This window comes from Frieseomelitta varia, unplaced genomic scaffold, assembly GCF_011392965.1.
Source record: "Frieseomelitta varia isolate USP_RPSP 00005682 unplaced genomic scaffold, Fvar_1.2 scaffold_545, whole genome shotgun sequence".
Lineage (NCBI taxonomy): Eukaryota > Metazoa > Arthropoda > Insecta > Hymenoptera > Apidae > Frieseomelitta > Frieseomelitta varia.
The window spans coordinates 177653-193792 of record NW_025110307.1 but is presented as its reverse complement, the minus strand read 5'-3'; the positions used below and the strand labels follow the sequence as shown (position 1 = coordinate 193792).

At 40.5% G+C, this 16140-nt stretch overlaps 1 protein-coding gene across 14 annotated transcripts in view; it reads right to left on the bottom strand.

Annotated features, from left to right (window-relative positions):
* Positions 1 to 16140, bottom strand: part of LOC122533697 — a 189994-nt gene that overhangs the window by 82706 nt on the left and 91148 nt on the right. For 13 of the 14 annotated variants that reach the window (XM_043663662.1, XM_043663667.1, XM_043663669.1 and 10 more), the window contains 2 exons: positions 7974 to 8060; positions 353 to 6781 (listed from right to left, as the gene is read on the bottom strand). In XM_043663662.1, the coding sequence (XP_043519597.1) occupies positions 353 to 6781; positions 7974 to 8060 (6516 nt within the window). Of the gene's footprint in view, positions 1 to 352; positions 6782 to 7973; positions 8061 to 9324; positions 9474 to 16140 lie in introns of those variants that run through there. The other variant, XM_043663673.1, reaches the window with a different exon arrangement.

Below are 16140 nucleotides of genomic sequence, written 5' to 3'. Positions count from 1 at the left end.
AGAGAGAGAGAGAGAGAGAGAGAGAGAGAGAGAGAGAAAGAGAGAAAGAAAGAGAGAAAGAGAGATAGAAAGAGAAAAGAAAAATTATTATTCGTTGACAATGAGTAATCGTTAGTGACGAGCAATACGACAAGCAATACGGGACACCTACGACAATGCAATCAACGACGTGCGTCCACGAACGTGCGTTAGTGATTGTTATATGTATCCAATATCCGTCACGCCGTTCGTCTCTCTCAAAATCCAAATCCAGGCGGTCAACACTCGGAACACTCGATACGTCTCAATTGGGCAGCAAATCGAAAAACAACGACGAGGTAGCACAGCAATCCTCGATTCGGCGGGGACTCACCGTCGTCGAACGTTGCGGACATTTTGAGGAACTCTTGCAGATGCTTCGGCAATTTTTTCGCGTCCTCGAACACCTTCCCGTCGATCAGGCATTTCGCCTTTACCACATGTTCCTGCCTTCTTCCCTCGCTTCTACACGTAGCGTCGCCTTCCTTGTCGCTCTCGCTCTCGTCCAACTTAATCCCGAATTTGTTCAATCTGTTCCTCGCCTTCTCGATGAACTCCCTCTCGACGGCGTTCATGCCGCTCTTGGCACGACAATTATCACCCGCCCGTTGAATGTCCTCGTGCGTGCTGATCTTCACCACCTTGTGATGCTTCCGTTCCTCCCGCTCCATAACCTTGTGCACGTACTCGTCGTACATCTTCCGTCGAAACGCCTCGCCGTTCACCACCACCGCGGAAGCGTTTGGTTTCTCCTTCGTTTCGACGCAAGCCCTCCGCCCGTCAGACGCGAGCACTCGAGAGCACGTGTTTTCATTGCGAGAACGACGCTCGTCCTTGGCCGACGATTTTCCACGAGAGCCGTTCTCTCGCCTCGTCTTCTCGGCGACTTTCTCCTCCCCCCTCTTGGTAATCACGGAATGTTGTTCCACGTGCTCGATCTCCTCGCACGACTCTTCCTCGCGGAGACCGTTCTCGTGACGCACCTTCCTTGAGAAGTCCCTGCGACCGTGTTTGTCGATCGTCTCCGAACGACCCTTCTCCACGTTTTCCGACCTCTCTTGCCAGCTCTGGCTTTCCACCCGGGAATCGTCGTCCTTGGATCGGTCTCCAGAAACGTTTCCCCCAGCCGGATCGAAAGGTTTATCCGGGGCGGTGGCCCTCCTCTTTCGCTCATCCTCGCGTTGCCTCGCGTCAGCCTGGAATTCCTCGAACGCCTCCTTCTCCTCCTCTTCGGCTAATATCACGTTCTTCAACTGATTCTCCAGCAGCTCGATGTACTTCAACTGCTGGGCAAAGTACTCCTGCGACAGTGAATACTTCCCAAGACTTTCCAATCGATCCTCCGCCTCGTTTTGCAATTTCTTCAGATTCTGCATGATCTCCGTGGCCGCCACGTGTTTCGCATCCTCCTCCTCCTCCTCTTCCTCTTCCTTATTCTTGTATCGTCGTGGCTCCAGGTGACTCCTCGGTGGATTCTTATCGAAGATGCTCGTCGTGTCGATGCACGATTTGTCCACGTTGACCACGCGTTTCACCCGCGGTGGCACTTCCACTCTGTCGTCGATCAACGCTGGATTCACGTTGTAACGTGAGTCGACCGCTCTACGCGTTGGCGGTGTCTTCTTGCCAGCGGTGTCTGGCGTCGAGGCGATCGAGTTGTCGATTATAGCGCTGTTAAACGTGATCGGGCTCCTGTTGAAAGGCGTGGAGCTTCTAGCCGGTGGCTCCGGCCTGTCCGGTGGACTCGCGACCGAGCCAGCGGTGATAAAGTGAACTGGCGTTGCTCGTTTCCCACCGATACTCTCTCTCATTGGTTGTTTCGCAACCTCCGCGCGAACGCTGCCACGAATTCGTCTCTTATCAAACTCTCGTCCCTCAGCCGACGGTTCTATTAATAAATCATCGGAGAGCGATCTGTCGTACATCGGCTCGCGTCTCGCCAGGTTCAACCAGTCGCACAACCGAGTGACTTTGAGCCGCTCGCGACCCTTGTCGACCGTGTTCGACCTCGCGTGTGACGATCTAGAGTCGGAACGACTCGACTCGTCGAACTTCACTCTCGTCTCGTTCCGCGACTTTGGCCTCGCGCTACGCGAACGTTTCGAACTGTCGGAATTTTCCTTGATAATCGCCAACAGTCTACTCGTCGTGGTCGACTTTCGGTCGATCTGTTTCGCGTGGTCGTCGCCAACGGGCAGCAACTCGACTCGATACTTGGGAACGGGTACTCGCCGTGGCGGTTCCTCGTCGAAGTAGCTGTGCCTGTTCAGGAACTTGCTGTGCAGATCCAGCAAATCGTCGGCGCTCGTTTTTATCGTGGTTTTCTGCTGCGACGGTGACAAACAGACGAGCAACCTCGGGTCCTTGGTCGTCGACAAACCGACCCACGTTCCCGAGCTGTCTCTGGCCATGCTCGGATCGCGTCGCTCCCTCTGTTCTAATTGCTCTGATTTACCCTGGTCTGAAACAGCGGTTTCGCGCGCGTCAGGACGCTTTGATCCCGGCGAAGCTGTCGTTAGTCTAGCTCTTTCAGCCAGCCGTTCGTTCACTCCATGCGTGTTTAATGGAACGCCTCTAATCTCATCGCTCGTTACGTTGTTAGCAAACACCGGGACGGATCGCAGGCTTTCGAAGACGTCGAACTCGGGCACCGTGATCTCGTTGATCACGTAAAGGCCGTACGGCATCGACAAGATTCTCTTTATGCAAAGGTCTTTCAGGGAGCCTGGCCCGTTGACAGCCTCATCCTCCCGATCGTTCGCGTAATTCGTCCCGCTCTCGACAGGCACGTAATACAAATCCTCGACGGGCGAATATGGTATAGGTTCAGGCGTCACCGGGACCTCGTCGTGCCCGTTGGTCGCGCCATGCAAAGACTCGTCTCCTTTCAGAATGGGAAGTTTGCTTTTCAAGCTCGACGACTCGACCCTCTCCTCCGACTGCCGCTTCAGCTCGCTCTTCCTCGCTTCTTCCGCTATTATCGAGTAAACATCCGCCTGCCAGGCGTCCATCGGACTGTACCTCACCGTGCTCAAGGTTGTCGCGCTGCTGGACGAGTCGTGGACCTGGCAATCCGTCTCGAGCTTCTCCTTATCCGTGGAAAGTTCGCGCTGCGTATTTAGAATAGCGTCCAACATCTTGGACGGGCTCTCGCAGGATTTACGCGTGTAAGACAGCGGCTCGTCGTTGTCGGCCAAAGTGGAACACTTGTATATCTCCTCGAACTCATCCTCGCTGGTCGTCAACTCTCTCGTGTCTTTCGAGCTTTCAACTTCGCCGTCGCGCGACCTCCTCTCCTCCGTTTCGGTCGTCCTCGTGCTCGTTGTTGACGCTTCGCTCTTGATTACCTTCTCGCGAGCATGATGCAACGTCTGTCTAACCCTCCCTTCTCCCAACGTTCCTCCAATCTTGCCAGATTTTGAGACTGTCGTCCGGTCCGCGCCGGGTTCCATAACCACTTTCACTATTCGCTCGACCGGCGGCACACGAGCCACGAATTGTTTAGACGACTCGGACACCGGCGATTTTTCGCGCGTCTCTCTTCGATCCGAGTGGCCGCGCGTTATTTCAGGAGTTGCTCCATTGCCAAGCCCGACGCCGTTCTCAACGTAATTGCGCAATTCGGCGATGCTGTCACTCTCGGGACAAGCGCCCCTCCCGTACGCCCTTAGATCATCGATTATCTTGCGTACGTTCGCGGGCAGAGCCGTGTGGTCCACGTTGCTCAAGGCGTCGCGAATATTTTCGACGGTCGCGTCACCGCGCGATATTAACGTCAATAGTGTCCCCAGTCTGCCAATGTTTGCCCTCGCCTCCGAAGGATCTACGCCGCGAGGTTGCGCGAACGATGATGCATCGGTTGCGGCGAGGTTTCCTTTCGGAAGAGGTGGACGAGTGGGCGGATCGTCAAACTCTGCAGCTTCTTTTCTACGACGAAACGAAGGTGGGGAATAGATTGTTTTGTCCTGAAGATCGACGCTCGACAGGCTGGAGGATCGTTTCGGCGGTGCCGGAGGACGAGGTTTCTCTTTCGTCACCCTGTCGACACCGTTTACTTGAGATTCTACGATTTTCGAACGCTCACACTCTGCGGAGAAGGACCTCACCGTCGATGACTCAGTGCTTGCAAATTTCGTTACACGTGATTCAGAGATATTAATGTCCGCTGGCTTGGCAAATCTTTCATTTCGTACGTTCTCTCTGGATCCCGACGATCCTTGACTGGCTTCCGTAGGTTTCGTTTCAATCTCCTGCGACGATTTTTCGTCGACTTTTGCTTCGGATTTCGCTTCTTTTGCCAGTGACGAGTCTTCGTCGAGCACCGTACGTTTCGTTTCTTCCTCTCGAAGCGACTCTTCGTCGACTTTTGCTGATTTTGTCTCTCTCTCTTGCACCGATTCTTCCTTGCTTTCTGTAGACTTTGATTCTCTTTCTTTCCACGATTCTCCAACGACTTCTTCCTCTTGAATCAATTCCTCATCGATTTTTGCCGATTCTTCCCTTTTCAGTGATTCCTCCTTGATTTCTACAGATTTCCTTTCATTTTCTTGCGATGATTCTTTATCAACTGCCGTAGGCTTCGTTCCCGTTTCTTCGAGCAATTTTGCCGACTTTGTTTCACTCTCTACTGGTAGCTTTTCCTTGATTTCTCTAGATTTTGTTTCACTTTCGTGCAGTGAGTCTTCTTCAACTTTTGCAGATTTTATTTCATTTTCACCGTTCTCTTCGGATTTCGTTTCACTTTCGCGTGATAATTCCTCGTGCGACGATTCACCGCTAATTTCCGCAGATTTTGCGGGATTTTCATTTTCGATCGCCTCGGGATTTCCTAAATCCAATTCTTCTTCCTTTACAGTCTCTTCAATTAACGTCTCGTTTGTCAAAGTTGTACTCTCACCATTCGTTCCCGATCGTTCAATCTTCACTTCTGCGGACATTACGTCTGAAGGATCTTGATTTCTCTCCGATTCTAATTTTTCTTCCCCGTTCTCTCGGATCTCGATTATCGTGCAACGTTCGCTGACGTTCGAACTCTCGGAGACGTCCGATTGCTTCAACTGTTCCGTCGAAGCGGCGTCGTCTCGAACAAGTGCCACCTTTTCTTCACTGCCTTCCATCGACTCAACATCGTCAATCGCGCTTTCGTCTAATTTACTTGCGTGTTTGGTTAATATTCGTCCGTTCGTTTCACCTTTCGTATTCAACTCGGAATCACTTCGGCTTCCACCACTGCCATTGCTCGTTATCAATACTTCACTTTCCACTTCTTCGACCTCTCCAACGTTGTCTCCTCCCTCTGTGCTTCCCTCCAGCTCCTCTATTTTAAATGATCCACTACCCTCGACCGATTCATCCTCAACGATAACCCCATCTTTAACGTTAACATCCTCTCCTTCTCTCTCCGAATCTCGCGTATCGTCGCTCTCTTTCAAATTCAAATTCTCCACCCCCGAACCCTCTTCGCCAATCAGCCTCGATTCTCCCATCGTTTCTCTGCTTTCACACTCGGTTTCCGCTCCGTCCGGCTTTACAGTCTCCTCCGCGTCTCTCCCAGACATTTCTTCCTCCGCGTCTATCACATTTATCTTCACTCTGTGCTCTACCCTCACCTCCTGTCTCGCCTCTTCAAAGTTGGAAGAACGCCTCTCTCGCCGGTACTTGCCGATCTCCTCGTTAATAAAATCCCTGATGTGCTGCTCCTCGTCCTCCGACAGTTTCTCGCCCTCCTCTTGAATGATGTCCAAGAACCTGTTAGCCGCCTGGCAGTGCGCGTGCTGCGCCTCGAAAGCGGCGCGTTTCCTCCTTTCCGACTTCTTGCGCGGCGAGCCACTGATCCGGCCGCGGCCTGTCGCCGCTCTCGCCAATTCCTCCACGTCCTCCGCGTATGTCGGCAATTTTAGACCCTCGATGAAGCTCCGCAGCTTCCTCTCCACCTCGCGCGGCATCACGCTGTCCCACGCGTGTCTCGCCTCCGCAGGAGCTCGCGTCGACGCGCCGCCCTCGCCGAAATACGGCTCGAAACCCGCCCGAGACCACGTCCTTTCCCTTTCAACGTCCGACTCCATTTCGACGATCACCGGTCTCGCGTTATCGGTCTCCACCGTGTCGCAGTCGCTGACGTCGCGGATCTGCAGCCTCTCGTTGCTTCCAGCCAACGAGGGCTCCTCGTTCGAGTCGTTTCTCTTATCAGCTCTGATTGCTGCGGGAGAGAACGAGTCCACCGGCTCGGAAATGGTCACGATAGCCTCGTTCCTCGTTATCTCGGCCTTGCTGCCACTCTCCACGATACCAACACCGGGAATGTGATCGATCTTTGCCTCCAACGGCGAGCTACTGATCGTCGTGATCCTCATGATCTTGATGCCCGGCTGCACAATGCCCATCTCGATTCTACACTTCTCCTGAGACCTCTGAGAAACTCTTGCCACCTCCTTCGTGGCGATGGCGTTCCTCTCATTGTCCTCGACACTCTCCGGCACTTTCCGATCGTGAGTTTCGCCTCGTCCCTGCACGTCTGCGTTCCCCGTGTCCTCGGAGTCGTTCGTCTTCGCGTCTCCCTCGGTCACCTCCTCCTCGCGCTCAATGTCGATACTCTCTGGACTTTCGACGATGGTCTCGTTGTCGCTCGTAACTCTGCCGGGTGTCCGCTGTCTCTGAACGCGTCTTTTGTTGTTCCGACCCTTGCGACTCCTGCGATTTCGCGCGCCGTGCGGCATGCTAGCTTCTTCGGTGTCTGTCGCGTACTCCAAGGATTCGGTGAATCCTATGGGATCGCAGAATCGGCCAGAGCCTCTCTCTTTAATGTTTTCTCTCTAGTTTCTTCGTCCTTGTGGCGTGTGTCTTTTGTCGATTCTTATGATCTTGATCCTTTTTTTTTTTTTTTTTTTTACGAATCGCGGGATTAAAGCGGGACTAAAGCGTTCGAGAAGATAGGTCGTGATTTACTTCAAAAAGGATCGACCGATGTATCGACAATACAAGGCGAAAAAGAAAACATCCGGTTCCTTTTCTTTTCTTTTCTTTTTTTTTTTTTAACTAGAGAATGACGCGAGTAGAAACAAGTGAAGCAAAGTAACGCGTGTGTGCTATAATTGCTACCTTGGTCCGATTGTTAATAGTAGGGGGAGAAGTCGAGAAGAAAATGAAGCCTCGAAATCGACAATTCTCTGACCGACACGAAATCTCTTTCAAAAATCAGAGCAACTATCATTATGTTCTATTTATTACTGCGATGAGATGATTGTGGTATGAAACTAAATTAACAATCTGAATCTATGTTGTATTATTGATATTGAACTATAAATGGAAAGGGCTGTAATTAAATTACCGAGTAACATGGTATTATAAGTATTAATATATTGTGATGAAATTATCAGCGTACAAAACTAAATTAATAAACGAAGCTGCGTTATTGAAATATAGGTATAAATTATTGAAATACAAAACTGTAATTAAATTGACATGTATCAATATATCGTGACAGAATTATTGAAATATAAAACTAAATCAACAATCTAAACGATATTTATTGTGGAAGTTTATTGAATAATATAACGTTACAATAATGTTGAATATATTCAAGTACGAAATGGCGAATAATCGTATTGTCAATCTGTATTGTCACATTTGAAAAAGAATTTAACGAACTGCCACGATATCTCATCTATTTCGCGACTTGATTCACGCCGCCGAATTTTTCAGATGACGATGGTTAGTAGTCGAAACGATATTTAATAATCGTATTCGCGCGAGAAAGTGATTTTAATGCTTGACATTTACGCATGTTTCCGTGAATGAGACGAGAACAGCGAATGCACATGTGCACGGTGAACAAAGAAATGATACGTTGTCTTGCGATCGTGCAACAAGCATGACTCCATATGTCATATCAACATTCCAAAGTGATATAGTGGCTATCGATTAAAAAAGAAACGAGAGTGAATAACGATACTCACTTTTCTTGGTTTCGTCTCGTTGCTGGATCAAGGAACTCTTCGGGCCACCGTTTTGATTTGCGTAGCTATGGTCAGGTTTTGCGTCATCTGGAAAATCAAACACGAATATTGTAAAGCATCAGCCAATTATTACAAACTTTTATACTTGTATCGTATATTTTTATTTCTTGGTTGAGCTTTGTTATACATATTTCCTTCCAAGTGAAAAATTTAAATTAATTTACATTCGAGGATTTCTCAAATAATTTTTCGGATATTTCCTTGATTTTTAATATTTTTTTATACTTTCATAATTGTTTCAAAACGTAGATTGTCCTTTGAATTATTCGCCAAAGAATATCAGAATTACCTGGTGCAATGTTTAAAATCAACTTAATTGAAATTGTTTCTGAATTAGAAGTTTAATAAAAATCAATGAAACCGTCTGCCACTAAATTTAATACTTTAATATTAATTAATTATTTAAATTAATATTAAATTAATATTATATTAATATTAATATTAAATTATTAAAATTATAATTAATTTTAAATAGTAATATTAAAATTAATATTAAAATAAATATTAATATTTAAATTAATATTAATTATTAATTTAATATTATTTAATACTTTAATATTAACTCCTTTTGTATGAGAATTTAATCAATTTGGAATTATAAAAGTAGTGTCGGTGATTGACGAAACCTGTCAATGTCTTTATTTATTATAGAATGTACATTTATAATTATAGAATATTTTCAAACTACATTTTCTACATAAATTTATCAATCTACTAATGGTAAATACAAAACCATTTACTTTCTTTTGCACACGAAATTGAAGATCGACAAACGCGTATATTTTTGAGAAACGAATAAAAAGAATAATGAACTTGTACCGATAATAAACGAATATTTTAGCAAGATTATCATTCGTTTTCTTGACAATTATCTTCAATAGAAATGAAAAAATAAATAAATAAATAAATACACAGTCGACAACCTATCAACAAGAACTTTTCATCTACGCAAAATTAAAACAGACAAATTTTTTTCATATTTAAGCAATAACTCTCGAGCCCCAAATCAAACAAACATCTGCATTTTCAATGCTCTCGTACAATTATTTTCAAACAAACAAGTGTCTACAGTTGCAACGCAGGTACAACGACTCATCAAAAAATATCAAAAATACATGCGCGATATCAACCATTCAAAGTAATCAGTCAAACCCGTCTTTCCCAGTTAACAGGACGCGCGCGACCCGATCGATCCACGACGACGTTGCTCCGAATATTCACGGAATAATAGGACGTGCCAGGGAACACCTGACGATAAGTAAAATTATTAGAACAGAGCGGTTGAACCGACCTGATCCACGCGAGCCTCCATGAACAATCGCGCTAGATTCGCGTGTTTCGACGCCGCTGACAGTCGCTTATGAATTCCGAATTAAACGTCAACGGGCCACAAATCAGCGGCATGGCCTGTAGGGTCCATGAATCGCGGGAATGAACTGAGCGCGAACAGATCCGCCACCCGTGAAACACGCTCGTACGATCCCCACCCACGCTTGCGATTCTCTGTTCGCGCGTGTACACATAACGTGTGTATTGTTTATACACATGCTTACGAACATCAGGGCTTCTCAAACCGATCTCCACTTTCTTTCGAAAATTCTAGCCTGCTGTTGCACGCCATTTAGCCGTGTTTGCTTGTTGGCACGATCTTCCTCGCTCATTTTAAATTGCTCCGAATTCGAATTTTATATAATTCGAGCGACCATCTTTCTAAAAGAAATTCCGCGAGACACGCAAGAATCCGGCGAGAATTTTCTATCAGAATTCTATTTGCTGCCGGCCAGAAGAATTTGAGAAACGCTGTCGCAGATGCGGTGTTCTGCGTTCTACACACGATTTCACGTTTTACGCTTGCGCAGCCAGTCCTTCTGAATGACGTTTTTACGTCAAACGTACGCGCATGCATATATGTATGCACGCGCGTTGCATTTAAATACACCGCGCCTCGTCTGTGGCGACGTGCACTTACACATTGCGCAACCTTTGCAGGCACTCTGACACCCGGTCGGAACACAAGTTGCGTGCGTGTATACCACCACCCCCCTCGCCGCCCATCGCGCGCGAGCCTCATGAATAGTACCACTTCCGAGTTGAACTTCCTTCCGAGTAAACAATGCCGGCCGAACGACTACTATGCTCCTACGAGCGCACCCATCATCCATTTTCCACACTTTTCATTACATCACGCGTGACACACACGACGACGAATTCGAGCTCCCAATGGAAATCGAATCGATCGTTCGATTTTCAGTACGTTGATCCCACTAAGTTTTGTTACAAGCAGGTAAGTAGCCTGAGAGGGAGAAGAGAAAGAGCACAGGATTTTTAGTAAAATCTTTAATTTTAATAAAATTTTAATTTTAGTAAAATTTTTAAAGTAAAATCTGCCGGTTACGGTAAGATTTATATTGTTGTTAAATTGGTTGCTTTCTGGTGTCGAAATCGTTGCACTAGAAACGCTTATGTGAACTTGGAACAAATAATTTATATAACTGTATATAATTGTATTACTGATATGTATAATATATACTAATTTATATAATTATATAAATCAGTATATATTATATATATATACTATGTATAGTTATTATTAGTAATATTTATATATTATATTATAGTATATAATTTTATATATACTAATTTATATATATTTACATACAAATAATTTATATAACTGTATATAATTGTATTACTAATATATATAATATATGCTAATTTATATAATTGTATATAATTATATAAATCAGTATATATTATATATATACTATGTATAGTTACTATTAGTAATACTTATATATTATATTATATAATTTTATATATACTAATTTATATATATTTACATACAAATAATTTATATAATTTATATAATTAAATAAGGAGCCTCCGCTCTGCCAGTGATTTTTCATTTTTAATTCAGATTCGGATAAATGGATTCAAGCAACGAGAGTTTATTTAATCGGGTATTGGTTAAAATTTGATTGAAATAAATGGAATTTATGCAACTGGAGTTCTACTATACTGACAATGAAAGTCAAGACTTCGTCAGTTTTTGATCTTTTCTCTTTAGAAGAACATCTATCTTTAGCTTGTATTTGAAAAGTTGAAATTTGTTCCACAAAGTGTTCATCATATTATACAACTATATTTTGCAATTAAGATTGCTTTTCAAACAAAATAATTTCAAGCTAATTTCTTCAACAATAAAATGTTTTTGTTAATCTAGACTGTATTTGCAAATAAATAGTCTAGCGTATTTAATTTGTGCTTGAAAAATAAAAAGATCTTTTTTACAGAGTATTCATCACACACTGTTGCATCATTTAAATTGTACAACTCGTGATTAAGTTTCTCTCTGAAACAAAATATTCTCTCTAGAAAGATGATAAATGTAACCTGTTGATGAAATAAAGATTTTGTCAACAAAAGTTCAGTTCTATTCATTTGTCAGGGAACATTTCCACAAGAAATAGCTTTTACAAAAATTATTTTTAGAGAACCAGTCAATTTCCACTCTCAAGATAAGCCAGAATAGAGATTGCATTTTTATGGTATCATATCCTGGATCTCATTTTTAACTAGTAAAAGTCATTTTGATGTGAGAGATATAAAAACTGGCTGTTTCGATATTATATTATCAAAATAAAAATTTACGTTCACACTGAAATTTCTTTGTCTCTAAAGCATAGCGTTAACATACAGCTTCAATGTTAAATTTTTAATCTATTAAGGGATTCATATACGGGTATGCCATAATCTATATAATACGCGATACAATTAGGATTTACTGATAGATTAGCAATAATATTGCACAATAGTTCACTAATTAATCACATTGGCGAATCGGACTGAGTTAAGAAGTAACGAGATATGAATTATAGATGTGGAACAATTTTTAATAAGAAATGAACTATAATAAACATAACTATTATAGATACTATAACTATATGAAATATTTGTAAATTATTTTTAAAGAATTTAAAGAATTAAAAAGCTCGTAATATCGATTGACAATACAATTTTTACGATAAACTATTTAGATGAACTATTTTCCTTCTTTTTCTATTACACAAGGTTTTATTAATTACTATGTATTTTGTATCATGACCAGTCACACACGTATCTAATTTTGTATCTAATTAATTTGAACTGACGATTTATAAATAATGATCGAACAACTAGCCGATTAGGTGATTAATATGTGCGCATACACGTTGATAATGGCATAATGATTAATTAACATGCTATTAGTACAGTATTACATGAATCATGTTGTAACCAGTAACAAAAATCGTGCTTTATTTAGACATTTAATTAAGAGAGATATCGTTGCTTTTTATGTTTCAATTTTATTATTACACATACCTACGTATTTTTAATCCACTTGATTGAAGTATGTATATTCTTCTCAAATTATAACAAAAATATATGTGTGTGCAAATTATACTTTGGTAAACTTGTTAAAATGTTGCAACAACTGTTTTTGTATTTTCTTTCTACAATGAAGCACAACTGCAACAATTAAATCAGTTATTTATACCAGAAGTTCGTTTGTTTTAACGATTTGAAACACGAGTCAAAGAATCAAATTCTGCAACAATACTAACAATCCATGCTCCAATAGAAAATTCAATTTGAACTAATTAAAACTGAAGCTTGCTTGTTAATTAGCGACGCGTGCAATAATTTCAAATATCCACTTTTTAAATGCGTATTAAAAGTGTTATTGATGTGGCTAAATAAATCTAATGATCAATTGGGCTGCTTTTAAATTTCGTTAATTAACTAATGAAATTTATATGGAGTTTTATTAATTTTATGTGGCACTTTAAAATGCAAAATTACTAGAATATAAAATATCCAAAGTTTACTTTCTACATTTATTTCGTTTAGCCTTTCATCGTTTTTAATTATATTCGCAAAACGTTGCACAAAATTATCAAATCTGTCAATAATATGAAAGCTAAGTACACGAACAAGGAAAAAAATGTGAACAGAAAATATTTTATCCAAGTATATATTTTCAATTATCGTACTTTTTTGTTCAACTCGTGATATAGATAAGTAGTAAGGACAGGATCACATGAAAACGGCGAAACTTCAAGACATGATAATAAAACTACATTACTATTTGAAAGTGTGTTGACCTGGAAAGAGCTATTACAATATCGTGGTATTTTTACCGAGAAATGAAACAGAAGTCCGTTTCATTACGATTTGGAGGAAATTACATTCCATACGACAGCTTTCAAAATAAAATTGAAAGAGACACAAGTTTTCTTGAAACGGAGGAGAAACATAACAGCGACGAATAATAATAACAAATAATTCTAACGTGGAATGAAGTTTTTTGTAACTTTGTTATTCTTCTGTCAAATATTCTAGAGTGTTCTCTAAACTGTTTCAATTGCTACGTGATGAAAAAACATCCACGACTGCAGACTTTAAATTTAAATTGTGCGATATTTTTCACGACGTTATGGCAATTTAAACATTGACGGTTTCCCAAAAATCAAAAGTTTCTCAGTTCAAGTCTCATCCTTTTTCAGAATCTGTACAACATTACCTAATAAATAAATGAACATCTATAAACTGTTTCAAATTGTTTCGAAATATTTTTTTTTAACATTTGAAAAAAATCAAGATGTAAATTTTCGTAACTGATTACATATGCATATGATTAACTATTTACAAAACATTTTCCTACACTTTTCTATATTCAAAGAGCATTTTCAAAGCAAACATGTGAAAGAACGTGCACACATAGTTAGTTAGATTTTCAAGAGAACTTGTTAGGAAGCCGGAGGAAAATGGAACTTCGTGGCAAGAAAGAGAGTAATTCTGACGTCTCGTCGTTTCGAACATCTTATGTCATTTCCCTACTCTTTGTTACTCAAAGGTGAACGACTCCCTAATTAGGTTTTGCTTCTCGAGGATTTCAAAAGGGTTGCACGACTCCTCTCGAGATATAATGCAACGACTCCCCAGGGCTCAGACAGAACAGTTCTCACGGACAATATTGATTTACATATCGCGAAAGGAATAAAAGGATCAAATGGTTGTGTGATCTCGAATTGCAAATTTTGTCTTACCTTCGCGTAACATGATTTTCAAAGTTCGCTCGAAAGTTCAGTCGAATAATAGAAAATTTATGTAAAATTACTACGCGGCGCAGTTCCTTCTAAATGTTCGAAAATTCGTTATTTCGTAATTTCTCGGCTCTTCTGAATACTATATTAGTTTATAAAATTCTCACTCATCATAATTTCATGTAATAAATATTCTATAGGTTGGCAGATGTTTATAGTATAACTTTATACTTTCATAAAATGAAACTACACGGAGAGCTGTTTCATTCAGTAAATATCACGCGTTCCACGAATGTTTTATACATTGTTGCATACATTGCATAAATGCACAGACGTTCGTAGTTTAACTGCGATAAAAAAAAAATTCGAACTTTATTCTAATTAGAATTTTGTAACGTGTGACGTAAATAATTTTATATTTCACTGATATGAAATGTAGAAAATGTGCATAATTCACATGTAAATGTCCAAATCTTATTTCTATTATTATTATTATTTTTCATCGCTTGTTATTCCACTTTGTATCAATTTAATCCATCATCTATTTCTATTCTATTTCCCATACCTCATGCCTAGTTACAAGAAAATAAATTTTATTTTTGCTATTATTATTTTATCATTTGTTTTTGCTATTATTATTATTTTTGACTTATTATTCTCCTCCATATCATTTCACTCCTTATGTTACGAAAACATTCAAATATAAATGTTCGTCCAACTTATAGAAATCCGAATCTAATTATTACTATTGTTTCTCAGATATATAAAATATGTTACTTTGTTTTTAAATTTAAATGACGCTTTCGAATATAAATTATTCATTTGAAATCTCCCGCATTTTGCGTGTTTAGCCTTGCATTGAAACTGGCCGTCAGTCAGACAGTGATACATATTGCGCTTCTTAATTACGTAATTGACTTGATGATGAGACTCGGCTGAAATTATTGAAGAGTGAAGGACAACGGCGACAATTATAAAAGTGGGAGCGGCTTTTGTTGACCGCAAAGGAAACACGGTTAGTACGTCGTTTGAATTGCCAACAATCCAAAACGCACGCGTGTATCTTTAAGAATAAATTACATTTAGAAAGCTTTAGAAGCTTTGAACAGTTCACAATCCTACTTGAATTTATTTTGTACTTTATGTTGTCAACATTTGCATTTATTTTTCACCGATATTTCACGTTATATTTCACGTTAGTACTGTATAAAAATATTAACGTAATCATGATAATTAGTACTGTATATAAATATTAACGTAAACATGAAACGCTTGATAAGTTAATATTTTTATTTTTACGAAAATTCAAGGTGAGCGATATACGAGTTCGTGGTCAAAAAAAAAAAAAAAAAGAAAGAAAGAAGAAGAAGAAAAAGTGAGAATTCGAAACATGGCACGTACAAGAAAATTGAATTTTGTTCAGATCGATTTTTCTGATGGTATTGGGAATTCTGTAAAGTTACGACTCTGCAAACGTTCTTTTGACGTCCATCAATATATCGAATATCGAAACGAACGTTGCTTTTGTTTCCCTGTTGTTGTTACCAAATAAAACAAAAAAAGAAAAAATTTATTCGTAAAATATTTTGCTTCGGCTATCCTCTATCGGGATCGTGTTTCCTCCCATTAGATTCGTTTCAATGCATGCATGCAGGTTTGAAGATTTTCAAGTAGCACGAACCTTCAAGATATACATGTGTGTTATAGTACAATCATGAGCAGATTAACTAGAAATTTAAATCAGCAGAGAGTTTAATCTTAATTTTTGTTAGAGATTTTTCAGAATGGCAATACAAGAATGGCAATTCAATTTCAGTTTCGAATTTCATTTTCGTTTCTTCTTTTTCTTTTTCTTTTTTTTTTTTTTTATCATGAACTCGTACATCATTCGTCTTGAATTTGTTAGAGAAGTAAAACTGTATTTTTAAAGATTTAAATGATTTTCCATAAAATTTCATTATATTTCGAAGTTTCTACTTCTTTTTTTTTTCCTTTTTCTTTTTGTTTCAATGATGAAAACT